The sequence below is a fragment of the Crocodylus siamensis genome, chromosome 3 (assembly GCF_052110815.1).
Source record: "Crocodylus siamensis isolate JL-2025a chromosome 3, ASM5211081v1, whole genome shotgun sequence".
Taxonomy (NCBI): domain Eukaryota; kingdom Metazoa; phylum Chordata; order Crocodylia; family Crocodylidae; genus Crocodylus; species Crocodylus siamensis.
The window spans coordinates 210,823,148-210,847,114 of record NC_143397.1 but is presented as its reverse complement, the minus strand read 5'-3'; the positions used below and the strand labels follow the sequence as shown (position 1 = coordinate 210,847,114).

At 43.1% G+C, this 23,967-nt stretch overlaps 1 protein-coding gene across 8 annotated transcripts in view; it reads right to left on the bottom strand.

The window, feature by feature from the left end:
• RALYL (RALY RNA binding protein like) overlaps nucleotides 1–23,967 on the bottom strand; it is a 709,413-nt gene that overhangs the window by 39,968 nt on the left and 645,478 nt on the right. For all 8 annotated transcript variants that reach the window (XM_090040250.1, XM_090040251.1, XM_090040249.1 and 5 more), the window contains 2 exons: nucleotides 22,182–22,229; nucleotides 9,751–9,914 (listed from right to left, as the gene is read on the bottom strand). In XM_090040250.1, the coding sequence (XP_089896376.1) occupies nucleotides 9,751–9,914; nucleotides 22,182–22,229 (212 nt within the window). The remainder of the gene's footprint in view (nucleotides 1–9,750; nucleotides 9,915–22,181; nucleotides 22,230–23,967) is intronic.

Here is a 23,967-nt window from a genome sequence, read left to right as displayed (position 1 = left end):
ACTGGACAATTTATGGTATTTTGGTTTCATCAGAAGAAGGAAGCAGTGGAGAGAGCACAGATTACCATGTCTAGCCGATTTTGAGACTCAGAAGAAGCTGCAAACTACATACTCAACTGTCCCCTCTTGCAGGAGGAAATTTCAAGGGATCTTTGCAGTAGTTTCATTTTTTAATTTCAGTACCTGGATCTTTGTGCCTCCTCTTGACCTCTACAACATAGCTCTTAAGGAACTGTGTGATTATACCTTCTGCAGGCAATGAGGGCATGGCGCAGTAATAGAGTCACCATGCCCTTCTACCCTTATCTGCATGGCAGGGTGATGTGCATCCCTCTTATTCTACTCCTTCCTCATGCATGCATCTTATATCAGTGACAAGCCCTTACTGGATTGAAGGAGTATAGGACAGATTGCAAAGTATCTCCCCCATGCATGATTTCCCCTTATGTGTAAAGTTTCCTCTTCATGACTGGATCCTGGGGAAGTAACAGGGCTCCTGTACTGCGTGTGCCTATTAATCCCAACCTTGGAGCCTTCTGAGCTTTCTCCAATCAATATACTGAATAACCGGAGTACCAAATATCATATTGTTCTTATGAGATCTTAAACCTCTGTTATCTCACATTATTCTAAGCATGTTCAGCCTTGTTACTTAGCCAGATAAAAACTGAGGAGGCACCCAAATCCCAGTCCTGCCTATTATTGCATAGTACCTATTAGTTATATTCACAGAGCTGGGCCTTAAGTTTGTTCTCCAAGAAATAACAGGCCTCTGTCCAATGTTTACATTTTGTAACAAATTGTCAAAGTCATTAAAACTTGCATAAATATATTTAGGGTGATTTTTGCATTGCTTGAGGGAACACAGTCACATTTCTGTTGATGAACACAGAAGTCCCACAGATCCCAAGGTGAATGGGGTATGAATATTCCCAAAAGACAGTACTATGTCTCTAGAGCAGTTAGCTTAGAAGTTTGCTAGGCATAGGACTAATGTGGCCAAGCAGCAGCATATCAAGTGCTCTCTGGCTGGGAAATAGCAGGACAGCCAAGCCTGAGAATGTCAAAGTCAGAACAGGCACCACAAAAATGACATTTATTTCATAGTGATATTACTTCCACAGAAAAGGCAGACAGAATGCATTCATGCTGTGTGTTACAGGGGAAGAAATCACTTTTTTTTAATGCCACTAATCAATCTGACAGGGAACTTAGTTTCATAGGGACTCCTTGTACATCATCTTACTGGAATGGGCTTGAGAGGGAGAGCAGGTTGGAAGTTGACCCAGGACAACTAGATGGGTCCATTAGTAAAAACCCTGCTAATGAAGAAGTTCTCATGGAAGGACCTCCATTTGTACTCATGTCCCAGAGTGAGAGGAATTCCAGCCTCTCATCCCAGTGGCATTCTTTTCTGCCAAACCCATTTTCTCAGTCTTTTTTGTTGAGTAATTGAACAGAACTTAACTGCTAACATGAATCTTAATATTATCTCAACCAGGAACTATGCATGCCTGGAATTCCCTCATAAAGGGAAAGGAATCACAGAACCAAGTTTCAAGGAAACAACAAAAGCAATCAACAGCTGCTGCTGCAGCAGCCTCTGTAGCCGTTCCTTACTGCGTGCAGATGATTCCATTGTGCTAACATTAATTTCACATTAATGTTATATAAAGGGCAGAATAAAGAAAGACGTGGGATAAAGTTTTAAATGTTTCTGTACCTGACAAAATTTGCCACACAGCCACCTGCGTGGGGGCAGGTATTTGATTGACATATATGACTGATTTGCAGGGGTTTGTACCAGTCTCTGAAAATCTCACTTTAGGGATCAAATTCTAATACCAGCTGCATTACATTGCCGAATATCTGAGAAAATAGAAACCATTTGAAAAACACTATTAGAAATCTGATACAAGAGAAAAACAGGCCCAGTGTTCAGAGGTAGAGGAAGACAATGCATCAAAGTTCTGTGATTCAAACTGGTGTGTTACATCAATTGCCAACCTGTTCTTTGTGTTGCTAACCCCAACTCAATATAGAAATATAGTCAAGACGGAGGAAGATCAGAGTATCAAATAGAAAGAATTGACCTTAAGAATGGAAGTAATAGAAATGGAATGGAATTAAAAAGTACAAAATGGAAAGTGATGTACTTAGGGACTAATAAAAAATTCTGCTATAGAATGGGAGTTACATCACTTGGATATGATAGAAGAGGAGAAAGATTTAGGTATATCAGGAAATTGCAGAATGTCTATGACTTAACCAATGCAATGAAGCCATGAAAAAGGCAAAATCAATTCTACAATGTGTTGGGCATGTATTTTCATTAGAAATTGGGCAGCATTAATATCCTTATGCAACCATTGTGGAGAACTTTTCTCATATACTGTGAACAATTCTAATCATACAGTTGCAACAAGATTAATTCAAACTGGTGCAGAGAAGGGCTACTAGAGGGATTAGCAGGATGGAAAGCCCTCTTACAACAGAGAACTAAAAGAGCCTTCCCTTTGTTAGCCTAGGAACGTGAAGATCAAGGGGATATGGTTTGTTTATAAATACATCATGGGTGTAAGTAGCAAGAAGGGGAAAATAACAAACTAAAGAGAGAACAATGCTGGCACAAGAATAAACTGGAATACATCATCCACAAATAAACTGAGGTTGGAGAGCAGAAGAATGGTTCTAACCATTAGAGAAATAAACTTCCAGTTCCCAACTACTTCCAGTAGGAGCAAGGGAGGCAAAAAGCCCAGCTAGTTTTAAGATGGAGCTTGATCAGTTTATGAAAGGTACTTGATGACCCTGGAGGTCCATTGTAGTCATATGTTCCTTATGCAAACATTATTTAAACAATTCTGCAAGAAGGAAAAGTGCTTTCTGGTGCTTATTTTTACATATAAAAACGTGAAGCTAGAAATGGCAAGCTGCACTCAGCTCAGATCAGAGAATTAAGTTGTATGTAAATGACATTTTCAGAAATGGGAATGCTATTACAGAATTGCAGCAATACTTGGAACACATTTTCTGCTGCAACTGATTCCCTTGCAATGTATGATTCAGATTTCTTTGGATAAAATGTCATGTATTTTTTAATCTAAACACTTCCAGTTTAATACCCAACATTTTATCTTATTGGGGGCGCTTTAACCTTCAGTTAAAAAACATGTTAGCTGATGAAATTAAAAATAAGCTATAGTAATCAAAGTGAATTCATTCATTTAAAAGCACAGCTCAGTATAAATTACCTTCTTTTAAATACCTCCTATCCATCCATACACAAAATGGAGTGGCATTTGATTTATGCTTCCTTCCTGTTTGCAGTTTTATAAAAATACTTAAAGGGCTTCTGTTTCTATTTTTCTGCCAAAAAAAATGTTCTATTGATGCTAAATGGCAATCTCCATCTGCTGCTTCATACTGTTAACATGGAAACCCACCACTTACATGCTCAGTTCATTTTCCTAGTTTTTCCAGGAAGGGTGATTTTTCTAGTTTTTAGATTTAAAAAGGGGGAAAAACAAAAGCAAAATAATAATTATAATAAAAAACCCCATCAAAAACCCATACACCCACTCCCTGAATTTGGTCACCTGAATGTAAGTCAACTACCATCAGAAACAGAGCTATCTTATTATGTATTAAAAAAGCAAGCTGGGAGGACATACTTCTAAGTTTTGCTGAAGCAAGAATTCACTGCATCATAAAGCAGATAAAAAGCCTTACTTTTGCAGATATTCTTACTCCTGCGAAAGGTAGTGCTTTGTGGTAAGTTCTGGAATTTGTATTTATTGGTATTATCATCTGCATATAATGTCACTGCTGTATGGCACAAATCACATGTTTCTTTATGTGGTTCACTGATATTTCAAAGCAGCCCAAAACCTGACTTTATAATTCAAAGGGAGTTCTTTGGAATCCTGGCTTTAAATCTACCCTTCCTGTTATGGTTTGGAGCTATTTTCCAGATTCACTTGGTCTGTGACTGGGATCTTGCAAGGACAGCTGTTTTTGTGAGATTTCTGCCAAAGATTTTGAAATGTTTATATGGCAACCTGTTTCAGTCAAAATACAATGATATCTTTCAGGAACAGTTCATGTGATCTTAACATTATTAATTCTGAAACTGAACTTTAGCCCTGATTTGGCCTTGAATTTGATTTTCAAAAAAAAGTCAAAGCTAAAAGACAAAATGTGATTTTACTTCCTATTAGAGAGATCTGCTATTTAAACAACAACAACAACAACAATAATAATACAATATAATTAGAAATAATGATATATTAATTCAATGCCTGTGTATTAAATGTGTAGGAAAAGAGGCATCAAAACAATGAACTGTTTTATTCCACAAGTCAATATAACCTTTTTTTCCCCTGCAAAATGGGATAAGTAGCAACAGAACACACACATTCTCTACTCTCAAACTTACAGTCCCTAGGGGACTGCTTGGCTATTTTTCTGATAAACTTCTTATAATAAGCTGATTACATTCCTGTCCAAGTCAACAAAATCATGTTTCTTCCTTTATGATGGGCTGGTTGGACCTGAAAAAAGGAAGTAATTCTAAAGGGAAATCAAGCATGAAAGTCTATATGCAATGTGCCCAATTCCTTTTTAAAACTTTTGATTTCACCTGATTCATTTTCAGGCGGGCTGGATGCTGAATGAATATTTTTCTGTAATTCACTGAAGGATGTTAAAGCGTTCTAGCAAATGCAGTCTGGATGAAACTGAAGTACATAGAGTTTTAAAAATCTAGAGCAGGGGTTGAAAAAATGTGGTTCAGGGCTTTTTATGATACATCTTGCTGCTCACTTCAGCCTTAAGGGCTAGATCCAAAACTCATTGTCAGCTGGAGCCCTTGTGTTGATTTTAGGTCATGTTCTAATACAGCCTGCTGAAGGACACTTCCATCAAGGAGAATACATATTTAGTTATCCATTTTTTCCATTTCTCTATTAAAAATATGAGGGTTCTTCAATCTACTTCACTTCATATGTATGGCATGACCCTTCAGCTCCTGGTCCAGAACTGCACAACACTGGGTGACTCAGTCTACACTGACAGCTATTAAAATATTGACATTTGCCACAGAGCAAATGTTCTGATACTCAGAATGAAGCATACAGCAAATTCTGTGCTACTAAATCTTCTAAGCAGCAGAAATTATGATCTTAATGGCGAAGACTGTGCCACATGCATTACAATGAGAATCCATATTTATGTGCAAGGAAATTTCTCAATCTATGGGAACCTGCTAAGCTTCTCATTTCTCTAAAATGTAATCACAACACCATGTTTCTAGGTAACCCTGTTCTAACTGACATTGTCAAAAATCAATATGACAAACAAAAACTGCACTGAAGAAATTTATCCTCTCAAGGCAAATCTCAAGAAGCTCATTTCTATCAGACGAGGTATACAAACAGGTAATGAATTGCATGCCCCTACCCTACTAACTTTTCATAATGAATAATACAAAAGAAATAGCAAAAGGCACTAAGGAAGATGTGCTGGGTGAATCTGCAGCACTCTAGATCTTTGATTTGCTATGGGAAAAACCTCAGCTTCAGAGGCTGGAAAAGACAGGTTAAAATAGATTCTAAACACTGCTGAAGTGAAATAGAACATCTTGAGGCATGTGCTGTCATTCTAAATTGATATTAGGAGTCTTGATATATTGAAAAAGGCACTGCCGAAATAAAAATAGAGTGGTACCACAAAGGGGAAATATTTAAAGGGGAAATATTTAAATGAGGAAATCATTCAACCCTGTTTGTAGGCTTCCTTAAGGGAGCACAGCGGAAAAAGGGAGAGTTTCAGACTTGCATTAAATGTCAAAAAAACCCGTCATGACTAATATATTAGGCACTGGAGGTGAGATTCTCTATAGAAATCTGCTCATAAGAATAATTCTGGACATTACAATGGCAGCGGGGATGAAAGTCCTAAGAAGCATCAACTGAACAGCAGTTTCACAGTGAGCAACACTGCTGAGTCGTATGCATTTGAGCAATCAAGGATGGACAGTATGGAGGTTAAATTTGTGAAGTCTCTGTTCTCTCCATCCACCACCTCACAGTGTCCTCACATAGCCAATTCAATGATTCCACTATCTGCATCAAAAGTCTGTGGTTTGGTGCCCTCTGATTTTACCGAACAAGGTCTAAAGTCTGTTGAATATATGTTTTGCTATTCATATGACTTGTATTCTCCTGTGTTCAATGGTCCTGTCCATATATGTGCTGGGGGAGACTGCGTGTACCCTGCCATAGACTGTTTATGCTTTTACACAAAAGGACACCACAAAGTAAGATGGTTATTAATTGATAATAAGGGCAGAAAGGACTTTTGTGACAACACAGGCTGTTGGAATTCTGACTTAATTCTTTTAGAACTAGAAAATATCTTTCTAAATCTAACTATTACTTCTACTACTACTAAAACATATTCAACCTTTTCTTAAAAACTATTTGTGATGGAATGTCCACAATCTTGGGTAAAAATTTCAATGATTAATTACCATCACTTAAAGATTTGTAACTTGTATCTAGTATGAATTCATCTAGTATCAGCTTCCAGCAACTGGCTCATGTTATGTCTTTGTCTGCTAGAGTGAAGAGACTACCATCAAGGTTTTGTTCATCAAGTAGTCATTTACAGTTTATGAACGAGCAGCTTCACCTTCTTTTTTTGATAAGCAAAACAGTGAACTTTTAGGCCCCCAACAGACATTCATATTAAGGCCTGATGGTATCTAATCTGATCCCAGCAAACTTACCTCTTGTCATGCCACGCACATGCAAGGCAGGTTACATGATTTTGAGATTGTGGATTAGTTCCCAATTGCATTTTACTTGCTCAGATCATGAACCCAGGCTTCCCTTGCACCAACAAGTTGAAACCTAGGTGCCCACAATCTTCTGACTGTTAGCTGGGGCTGGGGACTGAACTGGGATCTGGAACTGATTCTAGTCTAATCCCTAGTTGCAGCCAAAAACAACCTGATGGTCAAAACCCCAGCTGGGGCAGACGCATGGTTTTTACTGAACTCTGGGCACAGGGACTCCAGGGATCAGGCTGCTGCAGCCTGATCCCAGGGTCCTCATGTGCTGGGATTTATAAAAATGACCATGTGCTGCCCTCATGTGGTTTTACAGGTCCCAGTGTATGGGGACCCCAGGACTGGGCTTCAACAGCCCAATCCCAGAGTCTCTGTGCTAGGGGATGAGTAGAGATGAGCACTAAACATCTTTATACTCATCCCTGAGCACAGGGTACCCAGGTTTGGGGAGTCTGTCCCTGATCTTGGTGGAACATTTTAAAAACTGTATGTGCAGCTGGATTGCACGCTCAATTTTGAGGTGCGCAGGTGCCAGAGATGTCTGAAAACCATGTGTACAGCTGAGATATATACATTTTTTAAAGGTCTGGGGTACAGTGAGTCCAAGACTGGGGAGACACTTCCTGATGTTGGGCTCATTTCACATGGGGATCTGCCTCCAGGAGTTGAATAGGGGTCTGGGGTCCAAGCACTGGTTCTGTTTGCAGCCTGACTGTGTAGGGGACAGCTGTGTCCTGGACCCTGGGGCTGCCCCATGCTGGATCCTGACACTCAGCTGAGTAGAACAACCCCAACTGGCCACATGTTCAATTTAAAGCTTGATACAAACAAGCCATAAAAAGTTGTTGCACATTATATGTGGAATAACTTTGGAGCTTGTTCATTTTATTATTATGCCTTAAATTGACTTGAATATGTGGCTGGGTTAATTGTGTCTTGAATGTAATGGGTTAGAGGCCTTAGTATATATAAGACATGTTTTCTGATCCTTTAATCATGTTTGCTTCTCTTTTCTGGATCCTCTCCAACTTTTCAACAGCCTTCATTGATTTGTGGACAACAAAACTAGACACTATTCTGGAAGCAGTTGCACCAGTACCAAATACAGAGCTAACATAACTTTGCTGTTCCTATTCAAGATTCTCCTGCATTTGCAGTCAAGGATTGCATTAGTCACAGTCACTTCAGGAGATACTTTCAGTTGATTTCCTACTCTGATGATTAGGAACTTTACAGAGACACTGCTTCCAAGAACAGAGTTCCTGCATCTTGTAACGATGGCTTAAATTTTTTGGTCCTAGGTATGGCTTTATATTTGGTCATACTAAAGTCATATTTTTGCTTGAACCTATCTGACCAAGTGACCTACTCAGTATCAGTGATCAATCATCTTCATTTTTTGTCACTCCCCTAGGTTCTATCTCATGTGCAAACTTCATCAGTAGACATTTTATATTTTATTCTGGGTCAATGGTGAAAATGTTAAACAGCATAAGACCAAGAAGCAATCCCTGTGGACCCCACTAGAAACACACCTGCTCACTGAGGATTCCCTGTATTTCCTCCAAGACTATGGGTCCAGCATCTAGCAGCAAATGTTGTCAACTTCTGTCAGGGTGGAATGGGGCAATTCAAGAAGGGTAGGACTACTCTGTTGTGATATGTGGAGAGGTCTTGTTTATAATCCTTTTCCTGGTTTACTTTCTAGTCTTATTTTTTATGCTTTGTGTTTCCCCTTGAGAACTAGCTTGTCAAATGCTACCCAGATCTCTCTTCCATTCAATCTCCTGGATGTCATCTCTCAGATGGGTGCTGAGGGACCTGGCTAGGAAAGGGAATTTTCCTAGGAATACTGCAAAGGGGTTGATAAGGAGGGAGTGAGACAAGTCTGCCTTTTATAGCACACCTCAAAATCCTAGCCCCCACTGACTTGTGGGTAGACTTTATTTGGAGAACAGCTTAGGGACATTACCCCAACAGAAATATGCCCTCACGGTGGCATTAGGCAGTCAGCAGCAGTTCTTATCTGTTACTCTCTGGCAGAAGCTACAACCATTGAGGCACTGAATGTCTGGAGCTGGTTGGGCCTTTAGATTCTAAGGGGGACGGTAGCTTTTGGGCAGCTTCTACTCCTCCATACTCTTGCCTGGGTATATGCATCAAAAGTCTTAGTGTGATGGTTGCAGGACTCTATACAAACGTATTCATCAGGTATCTGATGAGATGTTTTATGTGTACACCATGATCCAGAGGCTCACCAGTTGTCTACTACTGCTACCTACTCTGAGCACAGCTTACAAACTTCGTTTACTGAACTCCCAACCCTACTGTGTCCTCTTCAGAGTCCCCAGTAAGATAGATTTACATGCATTGATCCTTTTTCTGCTTCCACTGAAGTCTGGTGAGAAATACCAGTGATATAAAAAAGAACAGAATTGGTCCCATCATTTCCAAAGTAATCAGTGGGACAAAGATGGAACTCTAGCTTTCTACAACAAAATAATTAGTAACGTTTAATTACAACCTATTTCCTTCACATATAGCATGAGGTATTATGTGGTAAGTTTGAACAAGCTTCTTTTGGGCAAGATGGCAATAGAAATGAATCAACATTTCAACTGAGGGTAATTTTTAAATGAACTTTAAATGAACTTTAATGTAAATGCAATTAATTTAATTTCCTTCAAACTCTGAAGAAGTGTTCTCTGGCATTCAGAGTTAAGTGTGCCAGTTTTTGAAGCAAGCTTTATTTTCCAAGTCAAGGCAGGCAGGAACTAAAATAGGGGTTTACAATGGAAGCAGCTTGCATCCTTATCTATGGAAACAACCATTATAATAGTTATAAGGAGTTCCCCCTTATGAAAGCCAGGGCATTGTTTTACAGGTAACTCACTCACATTTGGATCCTGAAGTGGAAGCCCCACTAGATGTAGATCGTGATCCCCCTTTCATGGAAAAAACTCCTTTCCCTCTGCGAGTTGCCGTGACAGCCACACGAGGACGTTTCAATGGTATCACTGCACGAGGAGGCGGTGGTACACGACCATGGTAATCAAATAACCTTAGGAAAGTGAGAACAGTGGTGTCAGATGTGGTTTTCTGTCACGGAAATTCTATCAAATAAAGTTTCATGTTGTCTTAGAAAAAATGACCCGTGTAAATCGCAACTGTTCCATATCACAGTCAAATTAGATTTCAAGGGCCTCTGCACATTAACTGCCAGATTTGGATTTCAGTCACAGCCTAGTGCATAGCTCAGATTTTTGTGTAATTTAAATGAGGGATGCTTTATGGGGATCTGTTATTTGCAGTCTGGAAAATCCATAACCTGCTCTCTTCAGGTTCATGTGATTTCATTGCACATAACTAATTGCAGCACATTTTGCTTTGATGACATTTCAGCTCCTTTATTATATGCAAAGGTTGATTTTAGTTTTCCAACTTCTAAGTGCATATATAGGAAAGGAAGTTAACTGTCCTCAATCAAAACATTGCCATGAAAAACATCCTTGGTGAAGACAGTGCAACACTGTTACCTTGCCAAATGATGGATTTCACCATTGATGGAGTAATGTAAGTGACTTTTCACTAAGAAATCTTTGTAGCCTTCGGAGGAGACAGAGACAGCATAAAGGAGGGTCCCATCCACAACAGACTTTACATGTATTTACTTTATCAAAAGATTACATGCTTGGAACTGCCACAGCGCCCAGGACAACTGTAACAAGTGCCCCTAGTCTGAGCTTAATTCAAACCATCTATGTTGTGACAATTATACATTAACAGAACTGCCTATAGAGTCAGCTAAAACGTGGGGATGTTGCTTGCATCCCCGCAATCTAGTGCTCCACCACTAAATTCCTGAATCCAGATTTACTCACATGCACACAAGACAGGGGATAAGGAAGCAAGAGGTAAGAAAAGGTGATGAAAGCCATAGAATGAACATTCATATATAAATCTGTGGACTGAGTGAATAAAAACCTGAGCACCTGGGATGGAAGGAGATCATCACTTCATTGCTATCAAATCCCTTCCTTCACATCCCCTTGTAGCTGCTCCACAGTGATTCATTTTCTGTAAATAGGAAGGGGAAGTGAGGGAAGTAGCTGAGTGGGCATATCCACCACTCAGCTATTAAACTTAAGGAGGGTTTGTAGTTTCCTCTGCTGTAAAGTCCCTGGCGCGGGTTGGACAGATAACAGTTTTGCCAGTATCCAGTGTTACTGATATAAACTATTATCATGCAATGTTGTATCTACATGCTCCCATGGTCACAGAAGTGGAACAAAGCCACTGTAACTATAACTCTGTTTAATTCTGAGTTAAAGTTATTAATTTAGTGCTACTATACTATTATAAGTAGGAACCTACTGAATTCGTACTTGTGTGATTTTTGCGGAAAACATGAAATCAGACAGGCTCTGAAAAAAAGGGTGGGCTTGGTAAAAAATGGTGGGCTCACTGAAACCCCCTCCCCCCCAAACTTACCTGCAAGCAGAGAAAAGGGCAGGAAGCCATGCAGTCTTGGAGCATGGGGGCAGGAATGCTCACAGCATAAGGCAGGGAGGCTGCAAGCAGATGCGCTGGAGTCCAGCCCAGCTGTGGCATGCATCTGGGAGGCTGCAAGCAGCTGTACCAGAGTTCACAGAGCCCTGGTCCAGCTCACTGCCTGTAGCAGGTGTACCTGTGCAATGAGCTGGGCTGGGGCTTCATGGACCCTGGTGTAGCCGCTTGCGGCCTTCCAGCTGCCTGCCAGAACTGGCCTGGTACCGCAGCACAGCTGCTTGCAGCCTCCCTAGTTGCGGATGGCTTGAAACTGTGGCTTAATTACCCTGATTAAGCCCAGGGAAGCCATTAATCCAGGCTTAATACCACTTAATCAGGGTAATTAAGCTGAGGTTTCAGGCATTTAGCAATCTGTGGGGAGGGATGGGACTTCCGACAGCCCTCCAGCCAATTAGAGGCATGGGGAGGCCCTGTCACATTCAGCCTGTGAAAATGGAGGCTGGCCCTGGGATCTGGCTATAAAATTGACTGGCTGCCTTCTCAAGTTTGGTAACTACAGGGCCATGCAGACATAAGAGTTACTTTTTAACAGACGGCGATTGCTCCCAAGCAGTAACTCTACCACCCCTTTTAACATATTTTAGAAGCAATATCTGCCCACGGCAAGGATTACATTCTCTCTTTGTTATAGCACTCTCCTGTGTCTCTATACTTGGAAATTTTCAAGAGCAGGTTGGACAGATACTTGGCTGGGATGGTGTAGTCAGAGATGATCATGCCTTGAGCAGGGGGTGGGATGAGACAACCTCATAGTATCACTTCCAGCAGTACTCTCCTACCATCCTATCTGTAACAGCACAAGTCTAGGTCAAAAACAGTAATTAAACAATGGGTGGGTGAGGGAGGAATGAGTCTGTGGCACTACCTAAGGGGAGAGGATGGCAGAATGTAGCACGGGGCGCATCATTATGTCATCCAGCCCCAGAGGTTGGCAACCTGTGTGTTAGAAATATTATTAAAAATGCATTATCAATAGCAGATTTAGAAAAAAAAAACAAAAAACACAGCTGCTACCCATCCTTGTCTCCTTAATGGGAGAGGGAAAGGGGGGGTGGAAATTGAAGGGAAAAGTCACCAAAAGGCCCTTTGTACTAAGCCATCACTCCCTTTCTGTCCTGCAAATTTACTATCTCTTTGTCACACTAAATCACACTTTCTTTTATGACCCCAAATTCCTAAGGCTAAGATAAGAGCAAATGCCATTTTTTGCCTTTAGGATGAACCTTGAGTAATCCTGAATCCCATCCACGCACGCGTGATAGACTAATGCATATTAAGTCTACCCGCCCCGCATACTTAAGTAGTTAATTATAATGCACATGGGACGTATGAAGCGACATGTTTACATATATGTTTGTATGAACCGGAAATGAGTTGTAAAAATTCCTTCTTCTGCACACGTGGTCAGGAGAGAGGGGATAAAAGCCTGCTAATGATTATGCTCGGGGGCAGAGGGACTTGATCTTTTGTCTTCTCCCTCTGACCCTATTTGCAAATATATACCTTTTGTATTACTAATAAAGTGTGTCTGAAGCTGAAAGTTTTTTTTCCACCTCCTGAGAAACGAACCACAATTTTTTTCTTCAACAATTGGCGCCCAACGTGGGGCTTCTCGAGGACTACCCCGGAATTCAGTGACAGAGCACCTCCAGTACCAGGGATTTGTGCACACCGAGCCGACTTTGGACTCACCCTGGTATTTGAGGTTTAAGTCTGGATATCCGGGAAGTTAAAGGAAGTATCCTATGTAAATTCTGAGTTTCTGGAGAGGCAGACACACTTTGGAATCTGGATTGAGATCTCTGGGGTATCTGAGTGAGTATACGAATTCCCTTTGCCTAATTTGGTGTACGGATCTAAAACAAAGGATGTGTAAGTTTGCTGAGAAATTCTAGGCTTAGCTCTCATTGTAAATCATCTGTTGTTGAGATCTTTTTGGTATTTGGTGTGCATTGGGTGCATTTTTGTGGGCAAATGGGTACGAGTAGCTCTCGTGTAGAAAACAATATTGATACCCCTCTAAAAGTCTTATTACGTCATTTTAATAAATTTGCAAGGCCGGCCGATTATGGAATAAAAATGAAAAAAAATAATTTAACTAAGTTTTGTCAACTCGAGTGGCCAACATTTGGGGTCCACTGGACCCCGAAAGGATCCTTTGTGCTAAAAGAAGTGATAGCTATCCATGAAATTGTTATGCAAAATGGGTATTGGAATCAGTTTCCTTATATTGATTGTTGGTTGTGGGTGGTTCAAAATCAGCCACCTTGGATTAAGAATTACTTAGCAAAGTCTCATGTGATGCTTGTTAAGAAAAAGGCTCGGGGGGGGGGGGCCGCCTGTACTTCCTGAGTCTAATGAGGGGGGAGATTCTGAATTGGCTGAGTACCGGACCCGTGCTCCGGTTGCCCTGTCGGGTAGCGAAGATGAGTCAGACGCCTCCTCGGCATCCAGTTCTTCTGCACCACCGCCCCCTCCCTTAGAGAGACCACCACCGATGTACCAATGCATACCTAATGAGTTAGACCGTGAGCCTCAGCCAAGTGCCTCATCTGAATCAGGAAATAAGGGTTATTATTTGCGCAAGCCTGTAGAGTCACAGCCGGTGTTGAACTGTCCGATGCGAGAGGTTATTGGGGAAGGAGGCACTGCAACTTTTGTCTACACCCCATTTAGCACTTCAGATTTATTTAACTGGAAAAATCAGAGCCCCTCTTTTCGTGAAGACCCTGAAAAGATGAGGGATTTGTTTCGATCTATTGGGCAGACTCATCGACCCACTTGGGCTGATGTCCAGATGATGCTCCAGACTCTCTTAACCCCGGAGGAGAGGAGATTAGTGTTAGGTACAGCAGAGCGTATTGCGACAGCCAGAGTTGAGTCAGAGGGTGCTGCTGGTCGTACTCTGCGTGATACCTACCCTGTAGAAGAGCCAGGATGGGACAATCATACTGCAGAGGGCAGAGAGCTGAGTGCACGGTATTTGGGAATTATAGTGGAAGCAATGGGAAAGGCAGTGCCTCGGATTACCAATCTGTCTAAATTGTATGAGGTGAGACAGGGAAGAGAGGAGGATCCCTCAGCTTTCCTTGGGAGGCTGTATGAGGCGTTTCGCAGGTTTTCGGATCTGGATCCAGAAGCCCCAGATAACCAGCGCATGGTAAATCTTATGTTTATTGGTCAATCTGCTGCTGATATCCGTAAGAAGTTACAGAAAACTGAGGGAGGTGCTGGGAAACCGATTTCAGAGCTGGTGGAAATTGCATATAAGGTGTATGGGAATCGTGAGCAAGTGCAGGAGCGCAAGGAGGATAAAAAGGCTCAGCGACAGATGGCAGCACTAGCAGCTGCTATAACTGGAGGGAACCCTGGAAAGGCTGGGATACAGAAGAGGAAGGGAGAAAGAGTGGGAGCAGATGTTTGTGCTTATTGCAAGGAGAAAGGACACTGGAAGAGGGAATGCCCGAAGTTGAAGGAGAAGAGAGAGGGGGAACCGAGAGGTCACCTCATGTGGGCAGAAGACAAGGGTGAGGATTCAGAATGAAGGGGACAGGGATCTAAGACCACTACCCTTCGGGTTGGAGCCCGAGAAGATCCCATGGTAACCATTAGGGTTGGTGGCAAAAACTTTGAAGCCTTGGTGGATACTGGGGCTACATTTTCAATGATTCCAGAAAAACCCCCCTGTGCAGGAACTAGTGAACAGCATGTACTTGTAGAAGGGATTGAGGGAACACAGACCCGACTCCCTGTTTGTAAACCACTCCTCACCAAGGTGGGGGACCATTTGCTCGAGCACTCCTTTGTGTATTCTCCAAGTTGCCCGGTTGCACTCCTTGGGCGGGACTTACTCACAAAATTGCAAGCTGAGATCTTTTTCAGAGACGATCAGATGGTGGTCCAGCTACCTGTCAAGCAGAGCTCGAACTATCAGATGGCTCTCCTGGAGGACCGACGCCCTGCAGTAAGTCCAGAAGATCACATGACTGGAGTAGACCCCTCAGTATGGGCTGATGGAACCCCTGCGCGAGCTAAGTTCGTCTCCCCGGTAAGGATCGTACTCAAGGATGGGGAGGGGCCCGCTCGGGTAAAGCAGTACCCACTCAGCCGAGCGGCCAGAGCTGGACTCAAGCCGTTAATAGAGAAATACAAGAGGTACGGATGGCTAGTGGAAGGGTCTTCACCCTATAACACCCCCATCCTTGGAGTGCCAAAGGCAGATGGGGTCTCATACAGACTGGTCCAAGACTTACGGGCAGTAAATAAGAAGGTCCTTTCAGACCATCCTGTAGTCCCGAACCCTCACACGATTTTGACACAAGTACCGGGGGAAGCTGAAATATTTTCAGTGCTAGATTTGAAAGATGCTTTCTTCTCTATTCCTCTTCACCGAGAGAGTCAAAAATTGTTTGCTTTTGAATGGGAGGATCCAGATACTTTCCATAAAGCCCAACTCATGTGGACAGTTCTTCCACAAGGATTTATAGCAGCCCCCCATATTTTCGGACTTGCCCTTCAAAAGGACTTGGAGGAATGGAAGGGATCACACCCCGCAGTGACTCTCCTCCAGTATGTGGACGACCTGCTAGTTGCAAGCCCAAACTTGCAGCTCTGCGAGGAAGCCACCAGGTCACTCCTAAACACTCTGGGAAAAAAAGGATATAAAGTCTCTAGAGAAAAAGCCCAAATATGTCAGTCTGAAGTCACATTTTTGGGATATAAGCTCTCAAAAGGAGTCAGAGCCCTGAGTGCAGATCGCATACAGGCGATTCAAGGTCTAACCCCACCTAAGTCACCCAAGGAGCTGCGAGCATTCCTAGGGCTAACTGGGTTCTGTCGACTATGGATACCAGATTACGGTGGGAAGGCTAGACCACTGTATGAATCCCTGACTAAGGAGAGTCTCACTAAATGGAAATGGAATAAAGAAATGCAGCATGCTTTTGATCTGCTGAAGGCAGCATTAACCCAGCCCCCAGCCTTAGCCATCCCAAACAGTAAAAAGCCATATCGACTGTATGTTCATGAGAATCGAGGGGTTGCATCAGGGGTGCTGACACAGCCATCGGGCCCGACCTGGAGACCCGTGGGATATTATTCAAAGGTTCTAGATCCAGTTGCACTCGGGTGGCCAGCCTGTCTTCGGGCTGTGGCAGCCACAGCAGTGGTTGTTGAAGAAGCCCAGAAGATAGTCATGGGTGCGGATATGGAAATACTCACTCCTCATGGAGTTCCCCAGATCCTAGGGACTGAGGGAGGGAAATTTCTTAACCCCTCCAGACAATCACGGTATGAGATATTTTTGCTCTCTAATCCAGGACTTACTTTCAAACATACTACAGCCTTAAACCCTGCAACCTTGCTGCCAGAGCCAGGGCAACCGGCGCATGACTGCCTTGAGGTCCTGAATCAGACCACGCAGGTGCGACCTGATCTTGCTGAGGACCCAATTGAAGACCCAGATGTTGAATACTTTGTGGACGGCTCCAGCTCTGTCATCGATGGAAAAAGACGAACAGGATGTGCAGTGGTAACCTTGGATAAGGTAGTATGGAGGGAGTCATTGCCGAGCTCATGGTCGGCACAGGCCGCAGAACTCACTGCGCTCACCCGAGCATTACAGCTGGGGACAGACCAGCGAGTTAATATATACACTGATTCTCGCTATGCTTTTTCTACAGTCCATGCGCACGGACTATTGTGGAAAGAAAGGGGTTTCATTACTGCCTCTGGGAATAAGATTGCTAATGGCCCCCAGATTATTAAACTACTAGAGGCACTCCACCAGCCTAAAGAGGTAGCAGTCATTCATGTGCGGGCCCATGGGAAGGCTGCTGAGAAAAAGCATAAGCTTGGGAATGCAAAGGCTGATGCAGCAGCAAAGGAAGCTGCATTTATTGGGGGAGAAGCGGAAGAGGTATCCAAGCAGGCTATGTCCCATGCCATATGGCCATACGTTCAGGATTTGGTCCCACAGTATTCCCCTGAAGAAGATAAATTTGCACAGAAAGCTTGTGCAGAAAAGAACTCCCAGGGGTGGTGGATAGTACCAGGAGGGAAAGTTATGATACCCAGGCCATTGCTTCGGGAGGTGCTGCAACAGCTCCATGCAAGAACCCATATGGGAGGTTTGGCCATGGGTGATCTAATGATCCGCCAAGCAGTAGCCCCAGGGCTATATGTAGAAGCTCAGCGCATTGCTACCAGGTGCATTACATGCCAGAAAGTAAACCCTCGAAGGAAACCCCCTGTGCCAATGGGAGGTAGACCCTGGGCAGCGTACCCTGGACAGGCATGGCAGATTGATTTTGCCGAGCTCCCACGATCCGGACATCACGGGTTTTTACTTGTCATGGTAGACCAGCTCTCTGGTTGGGTCGAGGCTTGGCCCACCAGGACTGCCACTGCAGCTGTAGTAGTGAAGTATTTGTTACAGGAGATCATTCCTCGGTATTCCCTGCCTGAGTCCATCGAGTCGGATCAAGGACAACACTTTGTGGGAAGAGTGATTCAAGAAGTCGCACAAGCTCTCAAGATTACTTGGAAACTACACACACCATGGAGACCACAGAGTTCAGGACAAGTGGAACGCATGAATAGAATTTTAAAGACTTTGCTCACCAAAATCTGTATTGAAACACGCCTTAAGTGGCCTCAAGCATTGCCGCTAGCTCTTACTTGCATTCGAAACACTCCCCGACGGGGCCTCAAATTGACCCCATATGAAATTATGTTTGGCAAGCCACCTCGAGTCTTACCTCCTGGGATGCGAGAAAATGTAACTTTTGAATTAGGTAATAGTGAACTTCATACATATGTTATTGCCTTGCAGTCTGTCTTGTTTTCTCTTCACAGGTATGCAGCCTCCTTTCAGCGTCTGCCTTTAGATGTACCGGTACATGACTTCTCCCCGGGAGACTGGGTCTTGGTGCAGCGGTGGAAAAAGGAGCCTTTGACTGAGAGGTGGAGTGGCCCTTTCCAGGTACTTCTAACAACCCACACCGCTGTAAAGATTACTGGCCATGATCGTTGGATACATCATACTCGTGTGAAACGATATCCACAAGCGTCAGAGGACAACATCTCCCAAGACGAACTCACTCCGGAAGCTGAGTCGTCTTCGGAACAAGAAGCCAGCAAGTGGAGCTGTGAACCTACTGGTGATCTCCAAGTGCGCCTGAGACGGCTTAAGCAAAGCTCAGAAAATTAGACAAGAAAGTAAAAGGGAAAATATGGTGGGAATCTTAATGTGCCTTGTTGTTATCTGCATAATGAAAGAAGCAGAATTGAGCAGCCTTAACCGCTGGCTCACACCCTCGCTTTCCCAAATTGCTCCCCCAGGGACAAATTTGTATGTTGATATGATGGAAAGAATTGCAGGTACTTTTAATCTTACCAACTGCTGGGCCTGTGGGGGGCTTCGGGAGGCCAGAGGCCAGTGGCCTTGGAGGGCTTTTCCTTTGGCCCCGAAATGGCTAGTAAGTAGTAAGGCAGATGTTAAGAGTACTAGTCAAAAATGGGATGAGGACCACAGTTGGGAACTTTCCCAAGTGGCGTTAGGAGAGTATTGCATCAGTAATAATGGTACAGGAAAAAGGTTGGGACACAGCCGTTGCATATGGACTTTAAAAGTAAGGTGGATGAACCTTACAAGATTAGAACGGCTTTATTATCCTAATAGCCCAGGGTATAATCGGCTAGTGTGGCAGCATCCCAATGGAACAATTGTGTGGTTTAATAAATATTGGAGTGCCACAAATCAAAGTGATGATCGGACAGATTGTACAGACAAAAACCAGGATGGGCTATGGGAATGTTCCATGAAAGGAGGCCACGCAGTTGCTGGTCCTTTGGGTCCAGAAGGAGGCTTGGGGTTTCCCGAGATGCCCTATGGTTGGGCCCCTCCAAATGCCACCAATAGAGAAAATAGGGCCTTAAGAGGATACTATTGGATTTGCGGACGACGGGCCTATACAATACTACCACAGGGGTGGACGGGAACTTGCTATATGGGAGTAATTGTACCAGCTTTCTTTTTGTTACCATCTGAGGTTGGAAATAAGCTAGGAGTCTCTTTGTATGATGACTGGAAAAGGGCCAAGAGAAGTATTGATGTCAGTTTGACACAGGGTAGCTCCCAAAAGTGGAAGAAAGATGAGTGGCCCCCTCAGAGGATTATTGAGTATTATGGACCAGCTACATGGGCTAATGATGGGAGTTGGGGATACCGGACACCAATATATATGCTGAATAGAATCATCCGGTTGCAGGCAGTCTTGGAAGTAATTACTAACCAGACCGCCACTGCTCTCGAGTTATTAGCCCGACAAAGTTCTCAGATGAGAGCAGCCATATACCAAAATCGGATGGCCTTAGACTATTTACTTGCAGAGGAAGGCGGAGTCTGCGGAAAGCTCAACCTTTCTAACTGTTGCCTCCAAATAGATGACAATGGGAAAGCAGTCTTAGAGATTGCCAAAGAGATTAGAAAAATAGCCCATGTACCAATACAAACGTGGGAAACCACATGGAATAAGGACTGGTGGTTTCAATTATTTGGAGGACCCTGGTGGAAAAAGGTAGGGTTGGTGCTTTTGTGTGCTCTAACTGGTTTGATTTTTATCCCTTGCCTTATTCCTTGTCTCACTAGATTGATAACCACCACAGTGGAAGGAATGCAGGTCGCAGCAGTCCCTCTAAAAGCACAGACTGCTGCAAAGGTCATGGTCCTCAGAAAAATTCCTCGTAATTATCTTGATATGCCCGAATGAAGTAAAGATCAGAAAGCATCTCGAGGGGGGATGTTGTTAGAAATATTATTAAAAATGCATTATCAATAGCAGATTTAGAAAAAAAAAAAAAAAACACAGCTGCTACCCATCCTTGTCTCCTTAATGGGAGAGGGAAAGGGGGGGTGGAAATTGAAGGGAAAAGTCACCAAAAGGCCCTTTGTACTAAGCCATCACTCCCTTTCTGTCCTGCAAATTTACTATCTCTTTGTCACACTAAATCACACTTTCTTTTATGACCCCAAATTCCTAAGGCTAAGATAAGAGCAAATGCCATTTTTTGCCTTTAGGATGAACCTTGAGTAATCCTGAATCCCATCCACGCACGCGTGATAGACTAATGCATATTAAGCCTACCCGCCCCGCATACTTAAGTAGTTAATTATAATGCACATGGGACGTATGAAGCGACATGTTTACATATATGTTTGTATGAACCGGAAATGAGTTGTAAAAATTCCTTCTTCTGCACACGTGGTCAGGAGAGAGGGGATAAAAGCCTGCTAATGATTATGCTCGGGGGCAGAGGGACTTGATCTTTTGTCTTCTCCCTCTGACCCTATTTGCAAATATATACCTTTTGTATTACTAATAAAGTGTGTCTGAAGCTGAAAGTTTTTTTTCCACCTCCCGAGAAACGAACCACAATTTTTTTCTTCATGTGGATCATGGGTCTGATCAGGAATCCATCCTGGACAATGATCAACTTAAGGCAGCCTTGGAGAACAAACCTGTCCTGACTTACAGGCAGCCCCCCAACCTCAAACAACATTTCTCCACCAACAGACTTCCTAACTCCTATTCTCACCAACCATCAATCTTTGCAACAGACCCAGATGCTAGCTATTCCCCTGCATTAACACAGACTACATCACGACTGGACCAAAAATCAGAGATAACATCTGGGGTTTATTCACGTATTCCTTTACCAATGTGATATATGCCATACAGCACCCATATGCTGTCTACATTGGATAGGTGGGGCAATCCATATATGAAAGAATGAATGGACACTTATCTGACATCAGTTCCAGAAAGACACACAAGCCTGTGGCCAAACACTTTAACCTCCTTTGGATGTTTCAAATGACTCCAAAGGAAACATAATGAATGAAAATTCTTGTTTCTAGGTAAGAAGGAAAGAAAGTGACCAGAGAATCTTGAACTCTGGCTATCCTGAATCATTGTCTACCAGGCAGCTGTTTTAGAGGGCCATGAATGAGAGTAGCCCCTTAATGTTGTTCTGACTTATACTTAGGGATGGGGAGACCTTTGGGGAGATCAAGAAAAAAACATAGAGGGCACCAAGACTGCATAAGTACCTTCCTTGCCCTACTTAGCTGTTCCTCTTTGCAAGGAATCATAACAAATGACCCATCTTCTCTGTTCTGCATGTACTATCTGAATCTATACTGCTGTGGCAGCTGCATCAAAGTAACATATGCATATAGTTATGTGATGGCAGATAACAAATCTCTTCAGCTTTCCAGGGAGATGCCTAAAGATTACATTTTTCAGGAGACATTCCACTTCTTTTCATACATATAAACATCATAACAAACACTTTATCAAACTGTTCTATCTCAGGACACTCCACACCTACTATGTATTCGATGAAATCATGCTGGGAAAGAACTCTGCAGGAATAAAAAACCATGGGTTTTTCTTTTCGTATCCTTTAATCTTCTAGTAAAGGAAAAACTCAAAAAGGTGTCAAATAGAGAGAGGGTACCAAAAGAACTGCTTAACAAGCAGAGGTTGGGTGATGATAGAGTGGAATTCAAGGTTTTCTGTAAATCACATCCCCTAATGTATGCTATTCCAAGAGTCTAATGTTCAGTGCATAATAAAGACAATTAAATATCAGTAATCTAAACAACAACAAAAAATAAACTCTAACCAAAAGGTGACAGCATTATAATTAAACAATAAAAATTGAGTAGGAAATATAAAAATAGAATCTCACATACCGATTGTAGAAATCATCTCTGTAGTAATCATAATCAAAGACATAGCCACTGAGGAAAGAACACAAAAAGCAATAATGAACTGGCTTATAGAGAAGTTACATTCATTAAAATCTTTTCAGCATTATAATATTACATTGTTTTCCCAGAAGAAAAGCTTTTTCAATGTTTTTTACTCTCTCTCAAAAATATACATTATGTACTATACATTATATTTGTTAATGCTAGTACATGCTACCATTCCACAGCAGATTCAGGAAGATTGGCTATTATTAATTGCCATTATAGAGATCAATGAAAGAAGCTGATAGCACATACAAAAAGAGACTAACACAATATTACAACTCCATAATTAGATAATTGTTAGTCTAATTTACTGATGGATCAAAAAGGCAAACACTCTAAATGCTGGGGTCTTTATCTTGTTCCAATTTGTACACATCCAGGAGAGCCAATAACTTTGAATGATGAGAAAAACAAATGAAAGGTACAAGTAGGCCCATGATTAAGAACAAAAATTAGTAGAGATATCGTAGTTTCCTAGTTTGTAGGGCCAGAAGGGACCTGAGCAGGTCATTGAGTCTGACCCCCTGCCATGGCAGGAAAGAGTACTGGGGTCATTTGACCCCAGCAAGGTGTACATCTAGCCTCCTCTTAAAGACCCCCAGGGTAGGAGCCAGCACCACTTCTCTTGGAAGTTGGTTCCAGATCCTAGCCACCCTGACAGGAAACCAGTGCCTCCTGATATCTAGCCTAAATCTACCCTTGGCCAGCTTGTGACCGTTATTCCTAGTCACTCCTGGTAGTGCACCAGGGAACAGGCTAGACTAGTTTGTAACAGGCCACTAGATCTCCCCTCAGCCTTCTCTTGTGGAGGCTGAATAAGTTCAGTTCCTGTAGCCTTTCCTCGTAGGGCCTGCCCTGCTGCCCCCTGATCATGTGAGTGGCCCTCCTCTGGACCCTCTCCATGCTGTCCACATCCCTCTTGAAGTGCGGTGCCCAAAACTGGATGCAGTACTCCAACTGCGGCCTGACCAGTGCCGCAAAGGGGAGGAGGATCACCTCCTTGGATCTGCTTGAGATGCATCTGTGGATGCATGACAAGGTAAGGTTGGCCTTCCTGACCGCGTCCCTACACTGCCGGCCCATGTTCATTTTGACATCAATAGCGATTCCAAGATCCTTTTCTGCCTCTGCACTGACGAGAAGGGAGTTCCCCAGCCTGTAGGTATGGTGCTGGTTCTTCCTCCCCAGGTGCATCACTTTGTACTTGTCAGTGTTGAATTCCATCGTATTCTTATCCACCCACCCCTGTAACCTGTCTAGGTCTGATTGCAGCCTATTTTTCCCTTCTAGCATGCCCACATCCCCCCATATCTTAGTGTCATCAGCAAATTTGAACAGGTTGCTTTTTACCCCCTCATCCAAGTCACTGATGAAGATGTTGAACAGTGCGGGCCCGAGGACCGAGCCCTGCGGAACCCCACTGCCCACGTCCCTCCAGGTCGAAAATGACCCGTCCACCACCACTGTCTGGGTGCGGCCCTCCAGCCAGTTGGCAACCCAATTGACCTGTGTAGGTCTTGACACCACAGTCCCCCAGTTTCTTAATGAGAATGGGGTGAGGGACAGTGTCGAAGGCCTTCCAAAAGTTCAGGAAGACTATGTCCACTGCTACCCCTGCATCTAAGGAATTTGTGACCTGGTTATAGAAAGCCACCAGGTTGGTTTGACATCACCTGCCTCTAATGAACCCATGTTGGTTGTCCCTAAGCATAATCTGCCCTGC